Source organism: Neopelma chrysocephalum, unplaced genomic scaffold, assembly GCF_003984885.1.
Source record: "Neopelma chrysocephalum unplaced genomic scaffold, ASM398488v2 Primary Assembly neopelma1_22, whole genome shotgun sequence".
In the NCBI taxonomy this organism is placed as follows: Eukaryota; Metazoa; Chordata; class Aves; order Passeriformes; family Pipridae; genus Neopelma; species Neopelma chrysocephalum.
The window spans coordinates 14,477,085-14,500,398 of record NW_020897689.1 but is presented as its reverse complement, the minus strand read 5'-3'; the positions used below and the strand labels follow the sequence as shown (position 1 = coordinate 14,500,398).

Sequence of the window (23,314 nt, the reverse complement as noted above, 5' to 3'; positions counted from 1 at the left end):
TACTTCTCACAGTGAGTGCAAAATAAGGATTTTTACCTGCTCCATTTTCCCAGAGCACAGAAAGAGATCACTCTAGATCTGCCATGTTTACAGGACTGGATAAAAAACAGGCAGATACTTGGAGATGGTAGTTCAGGGTGGGATGAGGTCTCAAAAGCCTGAGGAACGTGGTAAGAGTGTGTTTTACCTTCCAGTAATGAGATCTTTTATTGTTGGGTTTCCTGTTTACAGAGGAGCCTCACAGGGAATATTTGGCAGAGACAACACTGGAATCAGGAGCTGGTATTTGGTGAGAGAGAGAGAAGTGGGCATGAATACATTACATCTCACTGTGAATGGCTGGGGCTCTCCACGAATACATTACTTACTTACTGCCTGTGGATTAATGTGGGGGGAAAATCCTATGGCAGGTCCCTTTGCATTGCTTTTTTGGGTCAGAGGCAGCAGTTGGATGAGAATTCTGCTTGAATATGTGTGAGTTTGGGGATAGAGAGACCAGGACTCGTGTCACCAGAACAGGGCACACTGAGAGCAGCAGTAAATTTGAAGAGCCTTTTCTTTTCAAAACCTCTGCTTACCTTGGTGCAAGCAAATGGGATTTACATCCGCAGAGTGCATATATTGCCAACTTTGCATTTTGCCCACCACTTTTTTAAAATAATAGAAAAAATATTAATTTCAACATAAGACTATTTCCCTTGGTTTCTCTCACTTTGAAAGGTGTTTTTATCATATTTACTTGCTGTTACCATGTTGCTTCAATGTGCAGGTTGTTTAGTTCCTATGTGCTTTCTCATTATCATGGTTAGGACAGATGGTGACTTACAATCAGTGACCTGGGCATATGTGTTAATGTGGTGCCTAAGCCACAGTGCTTCAGCGAAGGATGGTGCATGTCTTCACGAACTCCAGTGGAGTTTCACCTGCTTACAAAAGAGTATCAACCACCTATTAACATTTTGTATCTGTCAATACACAGTGAAAATAAATAGCAGATTGCCCTTGGCCGGCAGCCATTCCTTTTTTCCAAGGTCAGACATGAAGAACTGCCATTTATGCATTGAAGTTGGATCTTCCTTTTGGAACAAAGTGATTTCAGTATATCCATGGCCAAAACTGCTGCTCTTCCAGCACAGTTGTCCCATCTGAACAGAGCCCAGGGACAGAACCACACTCAGATCACTGGATGGGTAAGGTGCTGCATGGAAAACACACCGCTTACAGATCGAGACACCAACTAGCCAGAGGTTCATACAGAATAAGTATTTTATTTGTGATGTATTTTTTTATTTACATTAAAGTTTTCTTGTATTTTGAACTCTGCTTGGATACTGAAATTAACAACTTTATGTGACTGCACACCTGCTCTAAAAGAAATGGAGATAACACAGTTCTTTTCCATAGAAGAAAAAGGAAAATTGCCTGACAAAATCAAAGTTGATTTTTTTCATTCCCAGTAATTATCTTCTCACTTTAGAATTAATATGAGTGGAAAATGTAGTTTACTATAATAGAATAAATAGAAGACATTGGGTAATTAGTAGTGCTGGTATATTTCTAAAGTACTAAGCAGACAAACAATAAACTGTGAATTTAATCACGAGTTCTCATACAGTTTCAAGACAGGAAAATTAGAGCTCTCAGCTACAGTCATTTGAGTAATCACATCTGATCTGCATTATTTATTAGTTATTACATGCCAAGTGATTCCGATTGTACATTGCCTGAAATCATTCAAAAGCAAGCATGCCTTTGTTTCTGTTTTGTTTTATAAAGAAAAATCAATGGCGTTGCATGATGTGTATTCTATTTGAATTTTTTTCTTTATTTCACATAGAAAATACAAATCAGCGCTACTCTCCATTAATGGGACAGGCATCTGGGATGAAATCCTCCAGAAATGTATTTTCAGAGCTATCCCTGATCCCAAACATTGACAAAATACCTTCTTCTGGATATTTTCATCCCTTTCCCTGTGACTGCTGAACTTACCTTTCATTTTAGGATTTATTTCTGATATACTCCCTAAAATTCTGTAGGAACTTTTGCATATATAATAAAATGCCTAAAGTATATTTGGTAATATTTCTTTTGGTAACATGTTTATTCCATTTGACTTATTAACAAAAAATGATGAAGTTTCAAGAAGCAGCGTTACGCAGTTTTATTCAGTTAGTTTTGTTGGTTCAAGTCTTAGTTTTGGGCAACTTCCTGCTATAATACTTTAAAAAGGGAATTACTTAAAATACCTTTTTTTCCTTCTCCTTAACAACCAAAGAAATAGAGAAATAATTATTGGGTACCTTCATTTTCTGCCAGTAAAGCAGGTTTGGTGTTATATATGTCACAGTAAAAACTAAATAAAGTATTCACATCAGTTGTGAACAATTTGTGCCAGCAAAAGTTAAAGCGTCAAAGAAATCTCTTTAAAATGCTAACAAATTTACTTACAAACACCTATATTTATTATTTCATAAATAGGCGCAACAGGTTCCATAAAAAAGATTAAATACAGACACAGTATGAAGAAACAATAATACATAGCCATATGTAGAGGTTATAATTTAGCTGTCTCCAATCTGTTTCTGCAACTAATAAAATACCAGGTAAGCATTTGGCAGTTTTATACATAAAAGGACTTAAATGATGTTTACTAACCAGTACACATAAAGTGATTTTCTTTAAAAAAAAAGAAGCATTTTTTTAGGCAGTACAAAATAAACATGTTTGCTCTTTATCAACATTAGTTTTTTCCCTAGGTTTTTTTTTTTGTGTTTATTTCATGAGACAAAGCCAATATTTTTAATTAATATAATTTGGGACTATTTTACTTTCTTTCCTCCAAATACCTTGAAAATATAGACTATTAGTCAGTTGTTTAAAAACGAAGTAAAAATATGAATGTTTGCCAATTTAACCCTTATTGTGAAATCAATAAACTGGAATGAGCCAGTTTCAATTACAATTAGCTACAAAAACATTCACATTTTATACTCTAGGAGAGTGTAACATAGATGCTATTTACAAACTTGCTATGACTGCTACATCAAGCCATTTAAAAAGTCTTTAGTAGTTTCATATAAACACCCATTATGAAAAACCAATGGAAAATCCAGGACTTTTATCCAAGACATCTACAGTTGCTAAGGCAGTTACTATCGCAGCACTTCACAGCAAAAACCAACATAAAATCTGAATGGTCCAAGTTTCCTTCAGGGAAGAAGAAAAGCAATGTCCGTTAAAGGATCTCAGGGTAGGGGTGGAAAAGACAAAGAAAGAGAAAAATGGGCGGGGGGGGAGGGGGAGAGGAAGAAAAAGAAAGAAGCAAGACTATTTTTTCCAGAGTGGGTGACCCACAAGCTCAAATAGTCTTAAGTGCTTAGCAACTTGTATTTCCTAATAAAATGCAGAACTGCCTTGACTGCATAAAGCAATCCATGATGAAAAGACTTCCCTGCATTCCTCAGTGGAAAGGAGAGGTGTTTCAGATTTTCAGGTAAGGTAGAGTGCTTTGTCCCTCTGCATGCCCCTGTTCAAACAGAAAAAGAACAAATGTGGGGTTTTTTTTTAAATTTGAAAAATTTTCTAGTTCTACTTTTCAAAAAAACCCCAACCCCACAACCCTACTGTATGTCATTAATTCCAAGCATATCACTGAAGTAGAGCTGCATTGTCATGGTAATACTAAGAAAAATCCTAGTGCCATAGTGACATGTAGCAACCCCGAAACCACATCTGGCTCTAAACTGCACAGGACTGGGATATTGGTCTAAGTGCTGGTTCAGGATCACCTGCACTAGTGGGCTGGTAGCACTGACTATCAAAAACCATACGGATAGAGTTGAGGGTTTAGCACAGGTCTTGAAACGATATTCCATAAGCACCCTGTATGAAGTGGCCACCTTTCTTAGAGGGCAGGAGAGCTTAGTTACATGAATGTGGATGTCAGCCACTAATACCTATGGCCTATTTTATTTACTCATTCAGACATAGCCAAAACATGTTGGGTCAGCAGGTTCAGCTAAACAAATGCAAGGGAACACTAGAAGCTTCTGGTGCATCCAGCTAGACCAACTCTCTACTGGAGACCAGGGTCTTCAGGAGACCTTCCACCAAAGCATATTGTCTAGCATACTTTTGCATTAAGTTCTTGTTGGGTTTCAGCTTCAACTGAAGCATACCAGTTCAGAGCAAAAAGGAGTAATTCACCAGTTTCTAATTTGGAATGGTCTGTGGAAGTCAGAAAAAAAAGAGTAATTTAAAGCAGCAGAAGCATCACTGATGGGGCTTGGTGCACATTGCAGACACTTTCTAGAAGAGAAGCTTTATTCTTAATCTCCCACTTCATTGACATTGACAAAACCCAGGCACCAGTTCTGTTATTCCACAGCTTTGCAGCTTACTTGCTTTGGAGTCCAAGTAAAGAGCAAACTACACTGCACTGGTAGTTTATGCCAATGCTACAGCAAAGGTAGGTTAAGTTCATGCACACAGATTCACAAAGGCATATCTACACAGAGTATACACAGGGTCTGCTCCGAGAAAGCTGCTAGTGATGGAAAGTTATGCCAAGTGGACACATGGATGGCAGTGCTGGTAACAACGACACACTGCTTTTTTTCCAGAATCAGGAATCAAAGCCGTAATAAGGCTGTGGCTTATTTGACAGAGGACAGACTATTCAGAGTTCACTGTAGGTGGTTGTAAAAGTCTCTGGGCTGGATAGACTCCTATAAGGGCCTGTAGTATGCATCAAGACATAATGGTGGTACAAGCAGGAACAAGCAGGTTCTAGTCAAGGTGTTATTCTGAACTAGCAATCAGAAAAAAGATTTTTGTTCAGTTCCAGAAACACTTTAAAACAATGATACAAGTGAAATTCTCAGTTTAAGTAAATGTAATGGATGAAACTGATTTTTAGTTTTGCTTTGTGTTCATTTGTCTGGGCTAGATTTGGCACTTTGGTAGCAACCAAGAGATTTTATCTGCCTCTGCCTTGGGGATTTATGCCCAGTCAAGGGAAGGTCGGGCTGGTGGGCACGTTCACAAGGCTCAACACCTATCATTTAAAACTGAAGAGATACCTTCTGTTCAGTCTTAAATGTTTCCAGACAGTAACATGGCTCCACAAAAACCATGCTGCAGAGGAGCTGAAGGTTAGAAGAGGTTACTAACCTTATGTTAAGGGCATAGAGCTCCTGCAGGTATAGTATTTTGTTTCTGGTTACAGTCATGTGGTCTTCAAGCCATTCCCTTCCATGTATCTTGTATCCCATGCATCAGCCCTGCCTCCCATTGATGTGGTTTTTCATGGCCCAGACTAATTATTTTCACTGGCAACAAAATTTCCTCAGCAATGCAGTATTTGGAGAAAATAGTTCACATTATTTGCCTCTCAAGGAGGAGGTAGTCATCTTAAAAGTTCTTTCTTACACCTTCTTCCTAAGATTTCAGTTCTGATTTTCTATGGAATGGAAGTTCTCTAAGACTACAAAGTGTATGTGCTGTGATAAAGTGACAAAAATGTTTAATAAATGTATGTACTGAAAACTTGTTCTCCTACAACAGTCTAACTGTTGAATAAACACAGTGTCATCATGGATGCACTTCTGAAACACTGTAGGGAAACAGGCAACAACCGTATTCTCAAATTCTCTATCAGATACTTGTGTCATGAATGTTGCTCAACACAAGGTGGCATTCACTGGCTGCTTACCCATTACTGCAGTAGTCATTATTCCAGTCCACAGTCTGTGCCTGAGGATTTCTGCATCCTGAACGAACATACTCCATTGCTTGGGTAACAACTTGTGCAGCTGTTGATGTTGGATTGATGATATTCTGATAATCAGGCTGAAGAGTAAATCCCTAGAGGAAAAAGCAAGTACATTACAAAGTATGGTTGTGTGCATTAAAAAAAAAAAAGAAAAAAAGTGGTGTGTACTGTGAAATGGTAGAATATTTCTTTTCCAAGTGTGCTTTAGGTTATAAAACCTAAAATAGGCAAATAACTGTAGGTACTTTCTAAGTTTTAAAATCTTTCTTTGGTTTGAGAAATGAAACACTGCCAAACCATTGTTAGCTTTTACACAGTCACAGGATGGAACTAAAAGACACAGAGCAGAAACAATTCAAAACCAAGAGAACAACTCAATCAGCACTGGGACAAAAACGTCTGTTTGCTCCTCAGAGCTTCCATTTAGATTAAATGTAAGGATACACACTAGTCACTAATTCCCAGAATACGCAACAGAATCGTTTTGAAGGATGTAGGCAGCAGGTGGCTGACTGTTTTATTAGACTACACCTATTCACGTATTGTTCTCAAAAACCTTTTTCTTCATTCAGTCACAAAGGGACCATCTGCTGCTTCTTTTATTTGCACTTCTCTCTCAACTAAACGGAAATTCAACCAAAGCTTTTTAACTGTTGTTGGACTAATGTAGTGAAAGTAGTACAGAATAACTTGCTTTTTGAAATGAAGGAGATGAGCAAAAGAAAGTGGAAGTTACAAAGAGACATCTAACCTGCTCCCTGAAATATCTTTCGTATGAAAAGTCATAATAATTTTTAGCTCTTTTGATATATTAGGATGTTTAAATACTGTGTTTCAAAGTCAGGAGACCAATTGAAAGGCTAATGTATCTGGTTCACCCTGTATAAATGTACATCGTGTTCCTGTAAAGTTAGAAGAACTACATTGGGTAAAAGCATGGGAATGTTGTATGAAAGCAATCGATGTCTGCTGAAAAAAAACCACAGCAAACTCCTTCCTGGGGCAAGGGCATACAATTCCCACTCAAGTTAACTGGATGTGTAGCTGCTAAATCAGAAACTGAACTTGAACCTACTTTGAAAACTCACTCTATCTAGCCAAAGCCCACATACAAAATACACAGAATTAATGCTTTTAGTAAGCTTTTAGTTTTAGTTTAGTATTAGTGTATTGTGTGTGATCACTTGTACACAGCCCTCATTAGGACAGGAATTTTGCAGAGAGATGCTCTTTTCTGCAGGTTTAAGAAGCCAGCCATGCTACCTTTTGACAAAATAAATGAGTATTCTCAGTTTTCACCTAGCTTCCTACATCCACAGAAATTAGCTTCCTTCAAATCACTTCCTTCTTCACATCCCTCTTCCTTGGCTATTTCCTGAGGTCCCGCAGGTGTTCTGCCCTGGCTCTCGTGCACTGTCATCTCACTCCACTAATCCTGATCATGGATCTTAATCTAGACCACAAATGATTGCATCTTTCTTCCTTAATCTTTTTCATATGACAAACATCCTGAGTAACGTTTCAGGACCTTAAAGGCTCTTAGAAGCCTCACTTTGTCCCTGTTGACTCCAAGAAACAGTGCTGAGCAAGTTCACAGACGAATTCTGCATGTAGTGGCCATGTTACTTATATACTGCCCTGCTAATGAGATTAAATAAAACCCACTCATGGCAGGTTTTACAGACATGGTGACTGTAACCCCCATGCTCTGTACACTGCTTTTTCACCAGGCTGTAAATCTACACAGCAAGCTGCATAGACAAGCCCCAAGATGCAACAGATGCAAGGGAAACAGTAATTGAGCAGATTTCCCAATGACTTTAATTGGAGTTTTGTGTAATTAGAAGGCAGAAAATTTCGGTTTTTATACCATCACCATCATTTTTTATATAAAACATTACCCATAAGACCTTTCTAATTTAGCTGTAAGAGGAAATCAACCATAGAAACACATCCTACCCTCAGGCACTCAGATTTACCTTTGGTAGCAAAGCCTCTATCTGTTTATAAGTTTTCATGAAAAAATCATAAATACAAGAAAAACACTATATAGGGACATTAACCAGTAGCAAAGCATGCACGTGAGCAGGCATGGAGTCTCAAGTACTCATATCATAGAATGGTTTGTGTTGGAAGGGACCTTAAAAACCATCTAGTTCCAAACCCCATGTTGTGGGCAGGGAAACTTCCATTATACTAGGTTGCTCAGAGTTCCAGCCAACCTGGTCTTGAAATCTTGAACACCTCCAGACAGGGGGCATCCACAACTTCTCTGGGAAGCACTCATGCAAGGAGACAGTTCCTCCAAATCAGAGGAAGAGACCACCAGCACAATACCCACTCCATTTCTTCTGGAATTAAGACAAATAAATAGCTTAGATGTTGGAGAACAGTCCTTTGGTTTAAATGCCAGCTTGGAACTGGGTGGGAACTTATTCTCATATTTTTTCAGGTTTTCTATGTGACCTCAGACAACTTGCTTTGGCTCTCTTCCAGCAAAGCACATGTGGGCTTAGGCTGAATTGTTACCTCTCATGTTAAAGTTGGGGACATAGATCCAAATTTAATTCTTCTATCAGCAAAATAAGGGGTAACAACACTTTCACCTTGTACCTGGCAAGCCTAGGTCCCAACCTGAGGCCTGGGATTGTCCTGTTTCTTAGGACACACAGGTGATAAATCCTAACATGGTGCAGGGGTATCTGAGTCAGGCTCCAGCTCCAGAAGCAACTCAATTGTGCCTCTGGGAGGGGTTGAGGGCTACCAGAATACCTGCAATGTGGGTGTTGGAAAGCATGCTTGTTAAAGCAAAGTAATTTAAGGACCCTGAACTCAGTATGAAGGACTGATAAAGTATGGTCTTGTTTAAGATGCAAGCACTTCAGCTTTTTCACCAACAGAAAAAGCTATGGAAGTATAGTTCTGTACAATAGAGGGAGACAGCCTCGTACCAGGCTTGTGGTAAATATTTGTGTATTATTTATGTAAGCCCTTAACAAACAATGATGAAATAAGAAGTGTTCAGAAAATGAGTGCTTCGAGGTCTAATTAAACAATGCTGAATGTTTTTGCATTGTAATGCTCAAGAGAAAATCACCAACTGTTTTGCAACATGCCTAGAATTTTAAATTTCATTTTTCTTGTTCCAGATTGAAATAAAAATAGGGAACTTGATAAAGATTAATTCGATGTCAGGAGGGACATTTGCTCTTTAATTAGATTTCTGTAGCCCTAGCAGTTTCGTTGTGCCACTATAGCAAGTCCTAAAAAGCCTGCAGCAGAACTAAAGAGTGATCCTCATCTCCACACTTTACTAGGAACTAATTTCATTTCCTGCCTGTCTGGAGAGGTATTTTCAACAGGCATCAATGTTTTTGTCTTCACAACTGATTTATTCATCAATCTCAATGTGATATTTTAAACCTTTAAATTACATCCAAATCCTAAAGCATCTGTTTATTACACAAGGAAATTGAAAATCTGTCTGTGTGATATCATACGAAGATTTTTCCTTAAGGTTATAAAGGAAGTTGACAGATATTAATGATTTTTTTTTTCTCTTGACCTCATTCGAAGACAAAGCTTAACAAAAAAGAAGAAATCTGGACAAATCAGCCAGTCCCTGAGTTTGCTGTATATAAAATATATACCAGAAAAAATGAGGCTATTATTTTTGGCAGGCTATGCAATCATCCTGCTGTATACATTTATTTTCTAAAGGAAAAGAAATACCTAAAAGTAGACTGAAATGAGTTATTATTAAAAAAAAAATAAAATGTGACATACATTAATCTTCTGTTGCTTTGTTATGCATATGCACTTGCAGCCATGGTTACTAGACATGAAGAATCCAGTTTTGCTTGCTCTACCTGTGAACTGAAGTAGGACAGAGACTGTAATGGGACTCATCATCCCATACAATGCTTGGGGTGAAGGATTTTGAGCAGAGAAGGCGATGCTTCCAGCAGGGCTACTTAAAAGGGTTCCTTAATAAGACTGGGCATATTTGGGGGAGTGAATCCTTGGTCTCATCACTCTTCACACCAAACAGCACAGTACAACAGGCTGGATAGCAGAGTATACTCAGAAAGAAACACAAATGTGTGTGTGAGTAGAGAAAGGAAAGAATGACCTTGCAAGTGAAAACAGGTTGCAGCTGAACTTTGGAGAAATTGTGCCAATGTTAATGACAAGGATTAAGAATCAGATCATCTAGTGACAACTAAGTAAAAATTAAACATCATGTCAAACCTAAGAAACAGACTGGAACTCAGTTAAAAAATTATACAGTGATAAGATGATCACATGAGCATTTAATGAAAGAAAAATCACACTCTTCTAATATACTGCGAGTGTATCAAAAGTGGATGAAAGAAAAAGTGCTGCACAATGGATTTTGACTTTGAAAAGCAAAACTTTAACATGGCTCTTGTGAATAATATTTAAGAAAAATATAGTATATTTCAGAATTAGAAGTTAAAGATAATAGAAATCAGGATCTAAGTTAAATCTAAGTATGAAAATATAACTAAATGATCATTTTTCTACAGTTTAAAGGATTATCACTGGAAACAAGCACCCTTGTCTACAGTAGTGGCCATTATTTAATTTATTCATTAACTGGTTTGGAACAGATGGTAAAAGAGACAAAATAGTCTGCTTCACAGAAGTCACAATTTAGATAACTCAAAATAGAGAAGATGGTTTAAAGGAAATTAAAAAATATTTACTAATGTTAGGCATATGACCAAAATGCTAATACCAAAATTTTACATTGCCTTGTGCATTTCAGAACAATTTGGATGCATTGCATTAGCTGCATACTCCACAGAGTTGTTTGATTTTAAAAATAACAGAAATTGCTCAGTCACTGAGGATTTTTTGGCTACCAACACTTCTGATCTTGATGTTCCGTAGTTTTTGTGGACTCCCAATGGAGATTGCCTTCTCCAGCTGGCAGTCTCCCTTGATCTGGCGGCTGCACACGTGCAGGCAAGGAATGCTGGATGTGGAGAAGGACATGCTGTTCCCTGTGGAGCTGATGAAGATCAGCTCATTGTCCTGGAAGCAGTGGGAGCAGAACTCTCTCCCCAGGTCAGCACTTCTTATCAGTCCCTTCTCAAAGTTACACACAGAAGAGTTTGTGGATTTCAAGCACAGTGGTTTTTGGAGAACTGTGTTTATGGTTGCCAGTACTGAAATCTGGATCTTTATGTGAATTTTCTTGGACCTGGCAGTCCTTCAGACTAACTGCAAGATGATCTTTGATATGAAACTATCCTCCTTTTTCTGGAGAAAATGAGTGACCAAACGTTGCAGAGCCACAGATAAAGCAGGGCATCTGTAGAGAGCAGAGATTCACAGTCTGCTACCACAGAGTGTCACACTAGTAAGCCGTGCACTATCTCAAAGCTGAATGTTAGGGGAAAAAAAGGGGAAAAAAAGAGAACCCACCACTGGTAGGAGCAGTGATTGCTGCTTCTAACATGCCTACAGCACAGCTTGCAATGATGGTATACAGCCAGGTGAGGGAAGAAGAAGTGAAAAGAAGTCGAATTAAAGGCACCTATTGCTTCTCCTTTATCAGAATACATATTCTTCTATTCCTCTTGGCTGTCTTTTTATGTAGAAGACTGGTCTACACAGCGCTGTTTGAGACTGAACCTCATACCCAGAGTTCCCCTTCCCTCCTCACCATGGGCCAGACATACAGCATGGTGCCTCTTCTTTCTCCTCATTGCTGCTGACTCTGTGCTGCTGCCATTGTTGGGAGAGCTTGCTTCTTTCCCCACTACATCTTTTCCTCTTTAACGTGCTCTGTGATCAGCAGAGTGTTTGCTCAGTTTCGAGCAGAGGGGAGAGCAGAGTCCTTTGACAACTGAGTCAGAAAGAGCCTTTATTTTTCGGTTATAGTCTCTTGACTTTTTGCTGTTTGCCTCCTGGTGGCCAACCTGTCTTTTGTATTCTAATGCAGTATGAAATCCTGGGGATAGTGTTTTCTATAATTTTTTGAGTAGACTAGAAAACGTCATACCCAAGAAACTGAAGAGGATACCACTGTTCTGTTCTGTCATGGCAAATACAGTGGTGTTAGTACACCTGTTACCCTAAAATATAATATGCATTTTGCTTCGTCTTTGCCAACATCAAAGGAAATGAATTCTGTATTTAAAAATAATTCATAAACTCTATAAACTGTTGTATGCTAAAAAAAAAAGGAAAAGAAAATTATGAATATTTCAAAGTGAAATGACAGATTTTCCAGAGCTCAAAAGTTGCATTACTTTGATACAAAAGCAGGAGTGAAAGAAAAATAAATTGTTTTGTAAGTATTCCACAGTACTTAAAGAGACGTGGATTGGCAGTGTACCATTTCAACAAGTAACAAGCACCTGTCACCTTGAGTGAAACTTAGAAATATTTCACCATGGTATCTTCATTATAAGCACCAGCCTTTCTGACTAAGGAATATGAGTTGGCAAAAAGTATTTAACCAAAAATTTTGTGAGTTTAACAAAGGAGAACAGGAACACAGAGGTATAGCACTTTTTACTTAACTGTAATTGTCCTTAGTAAAACAAAAGACTCATCATGACACAGGTCTACATACTGACTTCTAGAGACCTGTTTTCTACAACTTAGTATGTATTTTCTCTTAAGCTAGAACCAAGTCAACTGCACTCCACGCGTTTCACAGACCGTTGAAAGTACTCTCAAGCCGTTGATGCACACACCATATGCTACAAGCATGCAACTCAGTAAAATAAATCATTAGAAGATTCATATTATATTACCTTTTTTTTGTAGTATGTAATGGTTTAGAGTAATGCCTAAGTGTTTGGGTTCATACAATAATGATGTTCTTTGTATAAATATGTAAGTATCTAACATCTGCATTACATCTTTTTCTAGCCCCTACTGTACTATAAATTCAATAAATAGAGCCCGATTTTCAAATCTATTCAGTAAATAATGTTTGGCAATGATTCTGGAAAAGACATAAGGGGTTTGATCTTCTTTAGTTCTGCACTGGACAAGTAATGTACAAGTGACACTGAACTTGGCAAACAATCTGAACTTAGAAGGCTGAATCACTTTGCAACATAAACTTGCTGAAATATAGCTATAGGATCTCAACAGGTTGCAGTCACAGATGTAATTTTTCATGTTTGGTAAATGAACAAGAAGAGCATTGCTTCTGTCTAATTACTCTGAGCCTTTATGTTCAACCAGTATTCCATCAGGCTTAGGACCTCCAGACAGGCCTCCCTGGCTCCCCTGTCTAGGACTTTCTGTAGCTATTTACAGTTGCCCAGGCTTGGGGTCAGTTCCTGAGTTTCTCTGAGACTTGAGCATGGGCTCTCCCAGGACGCTAACACTAACTAATAGGAAAACCTTCAAGAACACATAACTCTACATATGTGTGGTCATAAGTCTGTTTACTCTGATTGTGAAAAATAGACTAGACTAGTTGAAAGTTGTAAACACTCTACAAACTTTCCTTCCTGATTACTCCAAATCACTCTTTGAACTAAGATCAAAGCCTCTGAAAAAGTCCAAATCATCCTGATTACACCTAAGTTTATCAGTCCAGGTTGCTTTCAACTCTTTTGTTTGGTTGGTTGGTTTTTTTCTGCTTTGGAAAATTTCTTTCCCTGTTAAACTGTTCTCCCAGCTAGAAGTTATGATTTGTGTGCAAGTATTCTCATCTCTAAAGACCAGTCTTAAGACACAAGGTTTCTGGCTTGCAAAGCAAATGCAAATGCCTTGTTAGCAAAGGTGAATTTATAGAGAAATTTAAAACATGCAGCAAGTTTACGACTATGCATTATCAGCCAGAACTGACAAGTTTTGTGTATACAAATCTTTTAGATTCTTGCAACTCCATTAAAAAAATTTTCATTCTAACAGCACTTTGCAAAGCAAGATCCTATTATTGATAGACAGATCTCATCCAATACAAAAAGAAATTTTCTCTCATTAAATAAACAACTTATCTGCTCTAGCCCTCCACAAGCCTGGGCCTGAAAGTCACAATACCGCAGTTGGTCTGCAATCATTCAGAACTCCCATGAAATGTATTGAGAATCAACTATTTAAAACATTGGGAGTGAAAAAAAAAGCAACAAAAAACCGAGCAAAAAAGCCACCATATTGGGATTGTGGGCACAGCCCACTTATTTCCAGTAAAAAGAGGGTATATCTATCTAGCAAAATGAAGTTATGAATGCAGCATAAACTCATGTTCCCTTAATCTAACAGGTTCAACACAACTTGTGTTGCTACATGTTCCCTCTGACTGTTCTACGCCACAGTCAGCACAAGGATAACAGCACAAGCTACAATTATATCTTTTTATACACATGCCTGTGTTTTGTTGGTAAAATGTGTTTCCTGAAGACTTAACATTTCACTTATATTTCAGGGTACTCCCAGATTTGCATATGGGACTACAGACAATGATGGGCATCATTGCTAGCACAAACAGTTCTACTGAAATTTTCCATCATCTGGGTAAACTCATCATTTGCTCTTGCGCTTGAAAGACTAACCCTACACTATCATAGCTTTGGAACCTGCAACACTGAAGCTAATCCACAGCTTTAAATCTCCCTCACTGTTTCAACATCTGGATGATTCCCCTCCCCACATTCACCCCGAAAAAATGACATAATTCCCCAGACAGCTGAAAAGCTCAAACTTACTTGTTGCATTGTAGGTGAATGTAAAGCAGACTGGACCTGCATTGGTAGCTGGTTTCCAACAGACTGCTGCATTGAAATCGGCTGGTGTTGCTGGATGTTGAGATGCTGATGCAGAGGGGGGCTGATCTGAAGAGGTGGCGGAGGGGACACAGCCATGTTTGCTATGGAAACAGTCACTGGCATTTGGTTGTTGGGCTTGGGTGCTATGTTCCTGGGGATATTGGCATGCATGGCAGTGATGTGAGGATTCATTCCTGGTTGTTGGTGGTAGTGGGAACTGAGGTACAGTGCAGAGTGAGCCTGGGCGGGCCCATGAAACACTGACTGCTTTGAATTAATCATCTGAGGTTGTGGGGAAGCTTTAACATCAACAGGTTCACTGTAGCTCTGTTGAGAAAAACAAAAAATCAGACAATACTTAAAAGCTACCAAATGTGGCTGTCCTACCCCCGAAGTCTGTTCAAGAGTCACACCATAGGAAAACATGTATATCTGGACCATCCAATTGTCCATGAAATGGAGTTTGGTCACTACACTAGAAAAATAATGAATCCCTTTTACCTTACACTTCTGTCTTCAACATTGTAAAAAAAAAAAAAAGTAATTTAGGTCCTCTGTTTACTGGTCTAGCCTGGCATCTTTCTTTTTCCAAACTTGGAACTGGCATCAGTGACCTAATAACTTACATAACAAAGACAACCAAGCCTGACACATTTATTCACATAAGCAGCCACAACTATTGACCTCAGACTTGACAGCCTAGTTGAAAAGAGATTCAGTAGGGTGGGTTCCACTAAAAGTCTGCAGTGATCTTTGACATGTCTCATTTTCTCATTTGCAAACTGGGATAAGAATTTCAGTGTCCTCTATCGTACACATGGATAATGATAATAGTGCTTTATCAGTTAGCTAACATGATGAAGAGGCTAAACCCCATCAGCTGTTCTAATGCATGCAACAAATACACTAGTTGCTGTGCTAATGCCTTTATTTTGAAGTATTCTGTCCTGGAATGCTATCGATGCCACCAAACATTGTTACATGCGCCATGCATTACAAGAAATAAAAAATATTCTGAATAATTTCACTTTTAACAAAACTTCCTTTGTTGATCCAATTCATAAGGTTCTGAAAATTCTTTTTAAAACTGATGTCTATATAAATGTTAGACTGCATCAAACATGGGGAAGTTATCTTACTAAAGCTGGAAGAATACCGCATAGAAACTGTACAGATTTTCAGAAATGTTATAGACTGCCCCAATTTCTTAAAGTTGCTAATAATAAAAACTGTCCTTTAATGAATGTGAATTTTAATAATACTTTTTGTTCTAATATTTATAACTTGCTACATTTGCTTAAACTCAGTTTGCTCAGTTGTTTTTCATACCTTTATTTTCTTGGATATCCTGTGTGCAAACTGTGTGCTTAAAAAAATGATGAAAAAAAATTAAGAATTGACTCCCATATGCTTATAAGCGGGAACCATAATTTGAAGTTAACACATACTGGGATTAATAGTCAGTGAAAGGTGAAACATGCTGAAAAAAAATGGCAGAAATGTCCCTCTGGAGAAAGAAGTCACTTTGTCAAAACAAGGCTAAAAGACACATATACGCCCTTATTCTGTGATCTCCATGTCATGTTTGCTCAGTTTACAAGTCAGAGTAAGTTTTGTGTTACTCTTAGCACTCCAGGGTCAGTGAAGTCTATTTGTACTCTTTCTGAAGGATGCACCATCACCAACAATCCTTTGACAAGTACGTTACTGAAATTGCTTCATTATGTGTGATGATAAAGACGCAAACGATAAATTAATTTTCCCTAAGTATAACTGCAGTTCCCTTAGCAAAAAAACCTTGTTTTCTCCAGTAAATGAAGAAAAATTATATGAATATGATAAAATGAGCGCAAATCTCTGTCTCTGTGGATCTGTCTGGCTCTGCTCACATATGAGTGTACATGTGTGCAATATGTATTATGTGTGTATTTGCAGGATTCAGATGCAGACATAAAAGACTGAAAGTAGCTTCAAAAATCTGCTGTTATTTGGATATTATTTTTAAAACATTGAATGAATGTTCATGACAACATGGGAAATATCTTCCCCCTCTCTTCCCAGTTGTATATTTAGAACACTCTCATGACTGTAGGAGCAAAAACTGGCAAAAAATGAAATTTACTGAAATTTCAGCGATTCAGAATGTTTGCTAATTAGCAGTGTGGTCAGGAGCCTCCTCTTGAGTGTCCCACACTTCTTACACATTACAGGAGGTGTATGCTGTTTCTTTCTTGAGAAACCTGGAAGTTTTATTTAGAGCATGGTCCCCTCATGAAAACAGTTTGTCTTTCCACGATGTAGCAGGCAGGTGCTGTGTAGTCCAAGCAGGGATAATTGCTCCCGAAGCGTCTAAGGGCAGATCGCTTAAACAATTCCTCCTGGTGAGGAGGTATCAAAAAACCTTTGCAGCGCTATTTGTGTCATACTGATACATACTTACACTTCATTTGTAACTACAAAGATGCCGCCTCTTTAACAAAGATACATTGAACCAATCTCGTTATTGGGCAATTCTGAGTTCACACATAAGACGTGAATGCATGGCCCATACTGACAAAATTACAGACATATAGATGGTATTATTTGATACTTTAAATATTATGTTATGCCAAGAGGAATTGTACAGTCTCCGGTCAGAGATGAATAACACTCATTATACCTCTGAGAAGAGCTCTGCAAAGTGATCAAAATGGACTGTTTCAGTTGTCTTAAGCTATGAATCAGCTTTGTATATGTTTCACCACCTCTTGATCCACTGAAAAGCACAACACTTCAGTTTAAGACCAAGTATTTTACTGTAACTTAGGATACTTTGAATCATATGTGATGTGAAACCAAATTCTCCAATATCGTGTAAATCACATCAATACTACCAGTTACTGGGAATCTTGATAAATGAACCCATTAAATGCTCTTCTCCAGCATACTGCACTTTCAGCTTTTTCTGCAGATAGGTCATAAATGCAGATTTTGTAAGTATTGCTGAAGCTAATAGAATAGGTGATTCAAATACTTTGGCTTAGTTACGTTACTTTACTGTGAAATATACCAAGAGGCATATATGATGCATAAGTCATGCTACCCTTTCAGACACAATTACGTCATTCACAGAATTGAATGGGCATTGCACCTATCCAGTAAAGCATCAGACAGTCTTAGATAAGGACTTTTATCATGGGTAAACCTAGGAATTAAGAGCAAAGGGATTTCATTAGCGAATATGGGTTCCAAATGCACAGTCATGTTCCCCAAGTTTGCAGGTTGGAATTAAGTAAATTTTCTATTGCCTTATCCAAGGAGAAGAGCACAGAAATAATTTAAAAAGCCCCTAAAACTCTCTAATTAATCTGCCCCAAGCCAACACAATTTACATCTCTGATTTTTGGGATTAAGTTCTAGAATACAATTCATTTGCAGATATACGCAGTGGAGACCAAAATTACAAATCTGTACACACAGGTCACCAAACATTGGAGCCTGTTACCTCCTACAGGTAACAAGGTCTTCTACTAGATCTCTAGTGAGAACATCTTTGATCACTATTATCAGAACGGTGGTGTAGACTCACCACTAGAGGGTGACAGAATACTATATTTAGTTTACGGTAGGTGGCAGTATTTCATACATAGATTAGCGAATATACACTAGGACCACAAATTAGTTTTTCTTGACAGTCGTTTATGCTCTTTGCATGGCTTATACTTGTACTAGAGATCAGGTCAAAGCGTTACTTATAGATCTTCAAGTTCTTCATAGGCTAGGAGAAGGATTTCCTATGGACCTCTCTCTCCAACTAACATCATCACCTAATACTATTGCCTAAATTTAAAAAAATAAGAAATCAGAGGGTGAAGATAACCTAGTAGGCCAAAGCAATGGAATGCTACAGAGAAAGTATGACTGCACTTTTGTCACAATGCAAAGCCATTTTCCTCCCCACCCCTGACCAAGAATCTAGTTTTACCAAAACACAAAGAAAAAGAGGGAAGAACATTTTGATATCTGAACAGAAAGATAATGAAAGTAAAAGAAAAGTAAGGAAAGGAAGGAAACAAAATAAGTACTACTGTAACTCCAATGATAAATATAATTATATTAACCAAAAGTACTGGTGGGTCATAACCCTTGGTCCACAGAATTATTTTACTTGTATTGTATTTTGAAGGAAATGTGTGATGATACTAATGAGTGATGTTCTTCAGAGAAAGTGTTCAGAGTTGATAATTTTGCACAGTTTGGAAAGTGCTGAATCAAGTTCTTCCCCATGGTTTTCACTAAACTTGTGCCTTTCCTTCCAATTCTAGAGCAAAGAGAACTTTGTCATCTACTTCTAATGTGTGCCAAAACTCCTTATGCTTAATTACCAAATTAAAGAATTATATTAGGTTAAGGGGTTAAGCTTAACAGTTATGCTATTCTTTTCTACTGAGAACTGCCCTGGGACTAATGGTCCTCCTTATCACAGACTGAATTCAGGCACAAGGAGTATATCTGTTCCTTAGAGAAAAGTGACATTGGGATTTCCCTCATCGCATAACATACAACTCACTCTTATGGTTGAGAAATAATTTTTTCGGCAGGCATCCTGCTCAATTTACTTGTGTCAGAGAAAAAAGCAGCAGCCTAGGCAATGCCATTCTGGCATCTCCACAGCTTCCTTTGGGATATAATTTTACTTCCACTTTGAAAAGTCACACTTTAAACGCTCACCTCTGTATCTGGGTAACCAAACAGCACTTGAAACCTACATGGGTATTGATTCTCTTTCTAACCTGTGACTGCCTTCTGGCTACTGTTGGCACTTCTAACCCCATTTCAGCTGGAACATAAACACCATCCATGTTGAAAGTAAAGCAAGGACATGTTTTAACAAGGCAGTACTCTAAGGGCCTGATCCTTGGACTACCGAATTAAAAAGAAAATCTTCTATTACTAACTCCAACAGAATTTGGATCACAGCCCAACACTGTTACTGCTACTTCAGTATTAATATCTGCAGGTCCATTTCATTTTTTATGAAAACCAAGTAGGATCTGCCTAACAGAGGCGGAGAATCATTCCCAGTTGAGGACCAGTACTTTTGACCTGTATTTCTTCAGAAGCATACCTAGAAACTACAAGTGCCCATACTTATTTCATTTGTTAACATATTAATGCAGTTTTAGTTAGAAATGCTGCCAGCAAGTAGGACTATATAGATATATACACACATAATGCCTATGAACATCTTCAATTTACATAACGCATAAATGCTTTATCTTCAGCATCCTTATCTACTGTAGCATACTATATATATATATTATCTGCTACAACATACAATATACAGCCATAATGCGTGGGAATTAAATAGACTTTTGTAATAATGTCACTCTAGAAAGCAGTACTCAACTAATATTTCTCCTTGCAACGTAAAATCAAAAAGGCAGTGTTCTTTCAAAGAAACCAGAGATGTTCTATTTACAGAGAAAAAAGAGTTCTTTTTCTTGTTCTATTGATTTCACAAAATTAGTTAATGATCAAAGCCTTTCAGTTGGAACAATATAATTTCAGTTGTTTACAGATCAGATATTATCTAAATGCTTCTTTATTAACAACACCAATTAAGCTTTCCTTTGTAGTAAAATATTCAGTAAATACATTCAGTACATTCAGAACATTCAGTAAATGTTCTTGTACTATTCCATGCCCATGCGTCCTTTAAATACATGCTGAGAGACCTCTTGAAGGGCAAAAGAGTGAGCCTTATGGCCAATATGCAAACAGCAAAAAAACCAAACAGCTTTACTTGCGGGTAAACATAATATATTCCAAAATCAGAAATTTTTTTTACAGAGCCAAAATGGTGCAACATAGTTATATTTTAAATGAGAAACAGGTGCTTCTCTTTAAAGGAGAAACGGACGTCTGGCATCCTCTCTCTATAGACTGGAACATGTACTATGTGAGTATTTCAAGGCCGAAAAAAGAGTTTAACTTAATTCAGGTTTCACATGAATATGTGTCATAAACCTACATAGTTGCCACATTGTCCCTTTTCATGATGGTGCCATTCCCACATGTAGTGACTGGTGTCACTTGAAGCATGCTGAGGAATTCACCAATTTTTTGATTCTGTGACCAGAATGATGGTTACATTCAGGTGACAGCAGTGATTATGTCAGCTAGTACCAGGATGGTCCAGGCTGTGCAGGCTGTAAACAAACTTCAGCAGGCCTGACTCAGCTTAAAATGAGTTATCTTCAGTACTGTGACATTAAAGAGGTAGATAGAAGGAAATTGGCTGCATAATTTATGCAGCTCCTACAAAGCTTACCTAAGCTTAAGTTTGCATCTGCTGTCTTTGCTGTCTCTTTGGTGGAAGGAACATCTTGAATTGTTTATTCCTTCTCTCAGCTTTTCTGTGTTCACATAATCCTGTCCGTTTTTAACGTTTTTGACATTTTAGGTCACTTCCAACCCCAAGCCTGTCCTTGAGAAGAATCCCTTCTTCTAGCCTGCACGGGCTCAGCCATTTTATTAATACCCCCGTGAAGCTGTTTATGCGAGAAAGGCTCCTTGCTGGCACTGTTTTCTCTTTCCTGCTTAGCTCTTTAACTCCTTCAGAGATTCCTTTGACTTAACTCTACACACTATGATAGATAACTTCATATGCATATTTGAAGTACAGCTGCCTTCCTACCTAAGTCACAAGAGGCTCTTAGCAAATGATGTTTCATATTTTGTTAATTCTAGTCACCTATTGCAATAACATCTGGGACTCTAGGGAGTTCAGAAAGCTTTTTGACACATTCTTGATATTTCAGAACAAAGGAGTAAGCCATGGATTGTCATCTCTAATTAGTCGAGGTGGCTCAGAAGAACATCTTCAAATCTAAATATACATTTTGTCATCATCTACAGAGGATTGGCATGGATTCATTTAGGGTATGTGAGTAAAAATGGATGTTTTATGAATGTAACTTGGGTACATGTGATAAAGGATATGCAACTTTAATTTGGTACAAGTGTTTTAATTCCCCAAATGGAAGCACTAGGCTAATAGTGAAATCTAGTTTTATTAACTCACTTCAAAACCAAACACAGTTGCTCTCCAAATCAAAATCTGGCTTCTATCAAGCTCAAGACATTTCTGCCATTTTTGGCAGAAATTATGTGAGAGCATCTCTCGATTTCTGCACTGCTGAATGTAAAGCATCACATGATTTAGCCTCAAATCAAATTCATGACACTAACTTAAATATAGTTTGCTCTATATTTTCAGCTGCAGTAGATAGTCGGTTTCCTTGCTAGACAAAAAATGGTTGGACTTGTGTTATTATGAGATTAGACAATTGTTTTATAAATATACATGTTCACTTACCAGATACTCTGAGACATTGCGTATTTGCACATGCATAATTTTATTTACGATTCTTTGAAAATTTCTGACTACATCATATCAACTACAGAAATAATGAAAGAATGAGGTATCACAGAAGTATGAATTACCTGCTTTAAAAGCCTTACATTATAGTTTTCCCAGCTAGGGATTCTAATGTTTAATGGAAAAAAAGTAAAAAATGTATGTGTATATCATCATTCTGGGATTTTTTTTGTTATTATTTTAAGGGAAATATTTCCATTCGCCTTGTAGCAGCTTCTAGCTCCAAAAAAACCCCCAAACATGCATCAAACATAACCCTATTTATTTCTCTTATGCTTTCACTGAGAATAGCCTAAATTGGTTTATGAAATTTCAAAAACATCTGCATGGACTGGGGCTAGATATAACATAGGAAAAGCTGTTCTCAGAACTAGGTGCCTTTCTGCCAACAGCAGAAGGGACGCTGCTCTCCTTGTATGCAGTAGCCAACTTGTTAAAGCACTGACCAGGAGACAAGACAGTTCAGCCACTGACTCTTGTCAAGAGATATTAGGAATTTTATTCCCCAAAGCAATGTCCTAGACCCCACCAGCTGCTTATTTCAGGAAGGAGTGAGCCAGGATACAGTGCTCCCTTACATCTGAAGCTTGGCCGCTGTGCAGAAAAGAATTTGGGATTCACTGAGCTACAGAAAACAAATTGTGGAGAGAGCACACCTGCACATCCACATTTACTTAGGAGTGGGGAAATGCTTGATCTAGGAGAGCTGATATATCTTTTTGCCTTTTTATATGTTAGGCAGGTGCTCTTACCACATACATACACACACAAAATGGGAAACTATTACCAATTTTACTGTTTTGGTTTTGGGTTTGTAGTGTGGGTTTGGTGTCCATATTGCTTTTTACAAGTAGGTATACTTTTCCATGTATATTCACCGCAGTCCTAAGAGACCTGAATTCCTTAGGCTGATCATTTGTATTACAACATAGGCAGTCTACCAGATATTTTGGGTGCCCAGAACTCTCTGGTTACAAATTGCTGTGCTAATGGCATTAAGGCAATGCCAGTCTTACTAGATATGACCTTTAGTTTTCTTATGAACCCCAATTGCAAGATGATGGACTAGGAAAGCTAAGTCTGCCATATAATTCAAAAGCAATTTTACATGTTGAAAGAATCTGCACTGTCCACAAAACTGAAAAATGTACAGTGCATTCACTACAAAGTCAAGTGAGGACACCACTTTGACTTAGATACAACATCAGTTTTGAAATATGCTTGAGCATTTTGAATTTGAATAATATTCTCCTTGTTGACAGGTTTTAGCTTCAGCCATAGTCACTAAAATATGTCTGCATGAAACTTGAAGTTGTCACTACACAGAGAGAACTAAAGATTCATTTAGTA

The 23,314-nt window shown here is 37.8% G+C and overlaps 1 protein-coding gene across 3 annotated transcripts in view; it reads right to left on the bottom strand.

Moving 5' to 3' along the window:
- Positions 1-2,089: 2,089 nt before the first annotated feature.
- TOX (thymocyte selection associated high mobility group box) overlaps positions 2,090-23,314 on the bottom strand; it is a 224,327-nt gene continuing 203,102 nt past the window's right edge. For all 3 annotated transcript variants that reach the window (XM_027707691.1, XM_027707632.1, XM_027707768.1), the window contains 3 exons: positions 14,482-14,868; positions 5,717-5,868; positions 2,090-3,529 (listed from right to left, as the gene is read on the bottom strand). In XM_027707691.1, the coding sequence (XP_027563492.1) occupies positions 3,493-3,529; positions 5,717-5,868; positions 14,482-14,868 (576 nt within the window). In that variant the 3' untranslated portion in view covers positions 2,090-3,492. The remainder of the gene's footprint in view (positions 3,530-5,716; positions 5,869-14,481; positions 14,869-23,314) is intronic.